General features: G+C 46.0%; 1 protein-coding gene across 1 annotated transcript in view; it reads right to left on the bottom strand.

Annotated features, from left to right (window-relative positions):
• The window catches only part of efnb3b (ephrin-B3b), an 87,670-nt gene extending 83,601 nt beyond the window's left edge, over window positions 1–4,069 (bottom strand). The window contains exon 1 of the mRNA XM_086165425.1: window positions 2,567–4,069. Coding sequence (XP_086021551.1) covers window positions 2,567–2,715 — 149 coding nt within the window. The 5' untranslated portion in view covers window positions 2,716–4,069. The remainder of the gene's footprint in view (window positions 1–2,566) is intronic.
• Between the last annotated feature and the right edge of the window lie 4,267 nt (window positions 4,070–8,336).

The following is an 8,336-nucleotide window of genomic DNA, read 5'->3' on the forward strand; positions in this document are numbered from 1 at the left end:
CGACTCGCTCCGATGCCCGTTTCTGTTTCTCTTGCACATCCCAGCACCTGTCTCTTTTTATATTCCTCCCCGCGCACGGTAATTTTAACCGATGGAGCGGTCGATAAAAGGGTGGGCGCAGCGCTTGATGACTCTAAGCATTTTCATAATAGATTTTACAGTAACCCGCGCCATCTTGACGATTTACTTATCGTGCATTCCGGGGGGGGAGTTAATCGGGTAAATAAAAGGGCAGCAAAACAGATTCTAAAGCATCTGCATCTTTCACTGCACCCTCGGGTGCCCGATGTTCCTCTTCACCCTTGTCGCGCCGAACGCATCTTCGGGTGCATCAGCCACTGCTGCGGCGCTATAATTAGCGGCGGGATGCGACACATGTTTCCAATTTGTTGCGTCTGGTCACTGTGCCGGGGGGCGCGGGGGGGGGGTTCGACGGAGCAAGGTAGAGCGAGACGGACGGAGAGAAGTTTGCAGAGAAGAAGGGCGGACGGCGTGGAAGAGGAGCCGGAGATTGCTCGCGGAGGCGGAAAGAGGTGCAAAGGTGGCGAAGAGCTGCGGGTGGACGGCGGAAACTTCAAAACGGTACAACCAACAGGGGTCCGGGGGGTTAACAACGCGACGGTCCGTTTGGCGCGCGGACGAGACGTGAACCGTACATGCGCTCCTGCACCTGATTGATACAGGCTACTGCCTCCGCTTACTTTACGCTCCGTTTCGGAAGGACACGCCAGATGTGTGCGGGGCTCGTGAGTTTGCTCCTGGTAAAGCCGCGGCGTTCGGGCCAAAAAAATGGTGCATTTGGCCCGGAGACAACTGAACTTAAGAACTCCTCTCGTCGTGTAACAGAGGGGTAAGTACATGAATGTGTCCAAAGGGACACGGAAAGTAAACTGGAAGAACGACTAAGCTGATTAAGTATGAATAGTAAGCTTCGTGAAAAAGCCTCGTGATATACAATAGGCTTTGAATATGTGTGGAGATGACTTTGGCGCCTGGCGTCATAGAACCTCCACCTCTCTAACTGCCAGCCAGGCCCGTTCAATAAAACCCCCAAACCCATGTTACACTAAAATCCATTAGGAAACAATGGCGTGGAATCACCTAGAAGGCCTCAAAAAGCCCGGGCGGTCGGCTTCTCGGTGAAAATCGCCCTCCCGTGTCCGGCCTCTCCTCCCCACCCCGCCCCCGTCAGGTGAATACACCCACTGCTGGCGTAAAAAAAAAAAAAAAACCCTCATTAAGGGTTTCATGCCTCGTTCCACAGCGGGGGGCCACGCACAGTCACATCTGCGGGAAGAGGGGGGATGAAGCAGGCAGGCTGTAGCCTAGAGCATGCGGACGCAATAATAAAAAAACCTGTTAAGACTTCAAGAAAAGAAACACTCCCGAAAAAAAAGTCCAGAAACAAAACAGAAGGTGGGGTTGCGAAGCTCCGGGCTGCAGTTCGTACCTTATAAGAGCGCGGTTCAAAAAGCGAGAGAATTAAAAGAAACAAAGACGTACACGGGGCATTGTTCACCCCCGAGATACCCAACAATTTCTCAACCTACTGCCTTGCATATTCTAATTCTAATGAATTGGTCCTTATCAGGCTTCTGCAGAGCTTGTGTTGGAGCAGAGTCATCTAAAACACGCTGGGCAGTGGCTTCCCGGGAACACCGATTTAGCATAAAACCTGTCAGCCTTTGGTCCAGGGGAGAAAAAAAAAAAAAAAAAAAGCGAGGAAGCCAAAATTGAACCCTGGTGTCACCTCCATTACAAGCCACCTTGCTGCCCCCAACCCCCCGCAGCACACAAAGATTGGCAGGAGTGTGAGAAGAATGCTGTCAGCCATTAGGAGGTGTTTTAAAAAAAAAAAAAAAAAAAAAATGACATTTCCTTGATCGCCTTTGTTAAAAGCTGGACAGGAAGGAGGATTTTGCCGCTCGCCCCGGCAGTTTGGGAGGCCTGGACTCCTAAGAACCAAGGTCACACGGCGACAGCAATTACGACATCGGGCAAATCTTTATCATCCCGCAGACACCGACAGAGCTTTTGTCTGTTTACCCGCAGTTTATAGGAGACTTAATAAAGTAATAGGGGGATGGGATGGGTTGTGTGTGTGTGGGGGGGAGCCGCAGCTGGAATAATCCTCAATAATCAAAGTGAGTGTGACAAATTCAGACCAGCTGTGAAACAAAGCGACCAGCCACAACTGGAAGCGCATACGGTTGTCAAATGACACGGTTCGTACCGAAACTACTGAAGTTCCTGCAAAAAACAACGAGGATGCTATTTTGCAAAGCAACCGAAAGGAGGGAAAAGCATTCAGTTTATATATTTTTTCATTTCTTTCTTAAATGTTGACATTGTACGTGAGGGGAGCAGGTCTCCAGCTGCTGCTTTCTGCTTTCTATGTCATGTTGGAGTTTGGTTTTGACGCTAGAAGTCGCCAAATGACTCTCATTATTCCTTCATGCTTGAAGTGAAGGTTCAACGGTGCAGCCAAGCGGAGTGTAAATGTTGAAGTGTACGTGCGTGTGCACGAGATGATGCGTGTGTGTGTGTGTGTGTGTGTGTTCCTCACCTTTCGTTCAGGGAATTCCAGTAGATGGGCTCCATATTGCTGGCCGTCGTTCCCAGTAAATCCAGTAAGAATACCAGCAAGATCACCAATCCATTCCCACTTCCACGACACGCCATTTCCACCCGAACGCTCATCGCGTGTAACCACATTGGGGGAGAAATGATTGTTTTAAAAGCTGCAGGAAAGATTCTCTGAGTCGAGGGAGGGTGTGTGTGTGGGGGGGGGGGGGGCTCAGTGACCGTGGGCTACAGCCGTGGAGTGGGTGCTCACAGGTATTCAGTCAGAGTGTGAGGAGAAACCCCGCTTTGTGCAATTGCGTGGATCCCCCCCACACAAAAAGGGAACAAAAAAAAAAATCATAGAATTTAACCATCAAAAAATAAAATAAAACTAACCGGAGGGGGGAACTTGTTCAATCCGTGTGTCAGGGTCTCCAAAAAAAAAAAAAAAAAAAATCTGCTTTCACCGTCCACAGCCGGACTGTTTCAATCCCATGACTTTCCCATTAATTTCTCATTAGTCCTACTTTTTTTTTTCCCAGGCAGCGCTCACAGACACAACTCCACCGAATCGAATCTGACGAAATTTGTCGCAGCCGGGTTTTTTTTTAATAATATTAACAATAATAATAATAATAATGGAGAAAAAAAAGAAGCTATTTCTGATGCCCCGATTGTCTTTTCCAGGACAACGTTCCCTTGTTCTCCGAGCCGACCGTGCGTGGTCTCTCTCCCATTACCTTGTTCTGCAAGAAGATCCACCTCAGAACATCTCGGGCCGAGCGTAAAAAGAAAAAAAAAGGGGGGAATGCTGTTGGAGACACAGGACGGCGGGCACGGAATTAAATAAAAGATAAAATAAATTAAAAAAGCGTTTTAAATTTCAAAACCCCGTCCACGGATCCATCCTCGAACGTGGACGCTCAGTCAGTGCGCCCCTAGAATCCTTATTCCCTCTGTGGACAGGAAAAAATATTTAAAAAAAAAAAAAATAATAAGGACAGGTTCAGCATGGGTTGTAAAATCCGCTAATCCTTGAGCAACAGATTCGACGGCGTTCGAGAAAGAAAGAAAGAAAGAAAGAAAGAAAGCGGAGGATCCAAAAAAAAAAAAAAACGGTAAATCCAAAGAGTCTGTTTTAACGCGCAGCGGGGTACTCAAGAAGAAGAACCCAAAAGAGCTAGAAAAGCATCTCCATTCTAACAGAAATGATAAATCGCACAAAAGGCCACCTTGGAACTTGTGAGGCGAGTTTGGAGCGCCGGTCCGCGTTAGATAGTCGAGGCCGGGCCGATGGAGAGCCGTGCGCGTCGGTGTTCAGCCGGAGGAAAGCGCTTCATTCGTTATCTCGTCCGCCTATCTGCCTCCGAATCCCACTGGTTTGACTTTGCCCTAATGCTCGCAGCGCACTGACAGACTGACTGGCTTGTTCGAGCAGCGGAGGAGGAGGAGGAGGAGGAGGAGGGGGGAAAAGGGGCCGTGGATGAATGGGAGAAAAAAAAAACCCATTCTCCGACTGGCAGGCAGGCAGGCAGGCGGGCGGGCGGGCAGGCAGGGCGCACTGGCGGAGCGCAGTTCTTCCAGTTTGGTGAGGAGGAGGAGGGGGTTGGTATCGAGTCCCTTTCAGCACCTCCTCTCTCCTTCTCTCTGAGTTTCAGATGGGGCCCCCAGACTCGGACCTCTGGGCTCCCCGGTGCTCTATTCTGCCTCCTTTCTCAAGAAGAACCCCCTAACACACACACACACACATATACATACATACACTTTTTTTTTTTTTTTGGAGACACGCTCCTCCGGCCACGGAAGAGCAACAGCGCCATCACCGAGCCCGCTGGCCATCGGTGTTATTGCAGCGCAGAGGAAAAATAATATCCAGCAGGAATTACAGCAAGGTATTACGCACGGAGAAGCTATAATTCTCTACGGGATTATTTAAGCTTTATTGCAACGAGGCCATAAAGAGGAAATACACCTAAAGGTGATCTCACTCTCTTAGGGTGTTTTAAATGAATCTCGGAGATATTTTAAGTTCAAATTGTGAGTATTTTTCAAGGATAAACGCGCGTAGGGATCAGGGAAATGATCTCACGCGTGACCCACCTCGATATCCAGCGCCCGCGGTCCCAATAATATAGACCCCCCCCCCCCCACTCCGACTGCGGCTGCGTGGGTGATAAAGTGGGAGAGGGTGGGGGGGGCGTTCACAGTGAAAAGGGTGCAAAAGGAGCAGGGTGACAGAGCGCGCACACACACACGCACACAAACACACTTCTGTTACACTGTCCTGATGAGACACTGATTCACCTGTGCGCTTTCATACGCTTGAAAACTGTGGTTCTACTGCCACCTAGTGGTGATATTGTGGAACTGCAAGTGGCACCAATTCCACGGTCATGCAGTTTGTATTTTTTCCAATCTTTCTTTCTTTCTTTTTTTTTTCTTCAAAGGGTTCAAATTGAAGGCGTATTGGACTTGTTGGTAGTTGAAGGTGGGTTGTGTGTGTGTGTTTGTGTGTATGTGTGTTTGTGTGTGTGTGTGTTTGTGTGTGTGTGTGTGTTGGGTAGGAAATGAAATTGACAGTTATGAGATAAAAAAAGCATTCAATACTGATGCTCTAAATTGGGATGGAGGTAAGGTTAAATAATTTGTTTTTTTTATCATTCTAAAGCAAAATACAGTCATCACATGCAAAACACATGGAACATTTTTGAAACTCTAACTCTGGTGCGAGAGTTAAAACAATAAGAGTATAAACATAATCATATATATCTGGTTATAATGATGTCATGCCATGAAATTTCAGCCTTACCAAGATTTTCCTCAGCTTGGGAAAAAAAAGACGCCTTGGAAACAAAGTGATTTAGAGAAATATGATTTTGTATATATCAATCTTACCAAGAAGGTTCGTGAGCTTTATAATACAACTGAGTGAGTTACCGTTGCTTTCAAAACACACTTAAACATCTTTGCAAGCAGCGACAGTGTTATTTAAAACAAATGTTCTGCGTCCGTCCAACATGACGTGCTAACAATTGATTTGCATTCTGGGAAATGTACAACCCCAACATTTCTAAAGCCTTTCTGGAGATCCAGGGTCATATATCTCACTCTGCCGCATTTCAAAATCTCTCCTTGAAATCCTGTAACTGCTTTTAGCTCACGCTGAATTTCTTTTTTCTTTGCGTTTTTGTGGCGGATGAGGCTCCTTTCAATCAAGCTGAAGCTTGAAATACAAGCTTTGGGACACACCTTCTCTCTCTCGGGTGGAAACAGTTGAACTTTTCGCTCCCCCCGGTTTGTTTTTTTGGCAACAGCTTCTCGCATATGAATGGGATTTTACAACCGCGTTTAACACATCTGTTTGCCAGACAACAAAGTTTGATACCTCAAAATAAAAGGTAACCAAGTTGTTAACGTTTCAGCATCCCGAAAATAAAAACGTCTGTCGTCGTTTGAGTAAAGTTCGTATGAACTATTTTGTCGATTCAGCGCGGTAAGGTTTGATAAATCACCTTTATGAATCAGTTCTGGATAGAACTTTGAATTCCAAGTGTGTAATCAGAAATGTCAACTCCGAACCGGGATTATAACTCGGAAATGTTGCACAGTAACAGTTACTGTTTCTTGTGTCTCATTAAATCATTCATAAAATACACTTTGCTACGATGCTTGAAATGTTGAAACACTGCAACATGAAACTTTTTTTCTTACCGTCATTAATATGACACACACACACACACACACACAGCTTGTACGTGATATCACTTGAGCTGATGACCGGGGCCAAAAGGAATGCAGACTCAGATATTTAACATCACCCCATTTTAAACATGTGTTGCACAATATATTCTAGACTATAGAACTACGAGGTCGAGTCTGTTTTTCCCTTGTTCTGCAAAAGCCATTACCATGTTATCATTCACGGAGAAAACCAGTCAACGGAAAATATTTTCAGAGCAAAATGGCCCACTCGCAGTTTAACATCACTAGCGATCATTCTCCCAATATGTAATATACCCTCCAACAGAGGATATACAAAAAGTTTGTGTAAATGTAGCAGAAGTGCATGAGTCTACAACATAGGTGTCAAACTCTGGCCCGCGGGCCAAATTTGGCCCACACTGTAATTATATTTGGCCCACAAAGCCATACCAAGTGATTATTAGAGCTGGCCCGCAGGTATAGTTTACAGTGCATGTATCGCTAATTCTACAAATCACAGAATTTTCTGCTGATGTTTTCGCACGAAAATCACAACGACACCCTCTCCTCTGTGTACAGAAGTCATAGCGACCTTATGCTAATACTGGCATCCTGCTACTTAGGCAGAAAACAGGATTTTGCATGTGTGCAATATTAAGTTATATATTGTACGGTATTAAGCTATCCTTGTTCCATATTTTGTTTTCAAGCAAACTTGTTTGGGTCTGTATGAAAAGGTTCAGTGCTATATCTGGAGGATTTTTTTCAATAAATATCAATGTTGGCCCGCAACTTGTCCCTTTGTCCCGCAACTTTGTCTACAACATACCACTGCACAAAACCTCATCTCACATGGATTGAGGTAATAAAACATTTTTCAAAACTTTGTAATTTCCCCGCCGGGAATGTAAATCAACCTTACCTGACCCGTCCATCGGGGAAATTCATATTGCGTATTGCGATCCATCGCTTCCAATCCGCAACAGCAGAACCAAACACCTTCATGAACATGATGAGGGAGAGGTAAAGGGAAGGGGACACTTTTAAAACCCAACACTGATAATATTCCACTTAAAAACAAGAGAGGGAAGGAAAAAAAAACAAAAAGTGATCCTCTCCGAAGGCCTCCTCCTGCTCCTGCGCAGCCAGAGATAGAAGCGAGGAAAGTGAAGACTGAGAAGCAAATGTCTACCAGAGCATCCAAGCTGGGACTCGCTGTCAAACTCAAGGGAACTTTCACGGGTCAGATAAGTGAAATTAAACCGGCTGCGGTACAAAACCGCGGACGTGCAGGCTGCGATGCAAAACAAGTACAAGGTGGCTTCAAGAGGAACTGTGATTGCAGGTGAGGATATCCAAACAAGAGACAAATGCTGTGGGATTTCACGGCGATGGCCGGAATAATGGAAAAGTAAAAAGGAGAATCATAAAAAGAACATCTGTCTTGTTGACCTCTGGAAACAAATGATGGAGGTAAACACGGCGGAGGGAAGGCAGACGAGGGTTCAGAGTTGGCGCTGGCAGGAAAAAAAAACACACAACCTGTTCCGTCTGGGATTGATTGTGTGTGGGCAAATGGGCAGTTTGTGTTTATCCAGTGTGAGCGCGTTGTTCAATGACTCAGTACGAAGAACAGATATATAAGGTACCGCCTGCATCTGATCTGCCTCGTTGCTGAAAACTGAATGTACTTTCTGAAGTGATATGTGAGCAGACGGAGGTGGAGTGTGACTGCATATGCATCCGTGTGTGTGTGTGTGTGTGTGTGTGTTATCTCATATACTCATCTGGTTTTGTTGGTGTTTATTTTCACTCATTTATTCATGCTGACCTCATTCCTTGCACCGACCTTCAACTGTCCTCGTCCTCCTCTCCCCGGTGGCTCCGGCTTCATGCCGCTCCGGCTGCCAGGATGTAAGGAGGGATTGGACACATGTGAACATACAGACACACAAAACAGGGAGGTTCAATACAAAGGGCTCAGACAGAACAACATGCACCCTGATGGGAATCAAATTTACACTGAGAATGAGGAAGAGTGTGTGTGTGTGTGTGTGTGCAAGTGCATA

Source organism: Fistularia commersonii, chromosome 19 (assembly GCF_037954325.1).
Source record: "Fistularia commersonii isolate RoL2024-O1a breed Wild chromosome 19, RoL_Fcom_v1.0, whole genome shotgun sequence".
Taxonomy (NCBI): domain Eukaryota; kingdom Metazoa; phylum Chordata; class Actinopteri; order Syngnathiformes; family Fistulariidae; genus Fistularia; species Fistularia commersonii.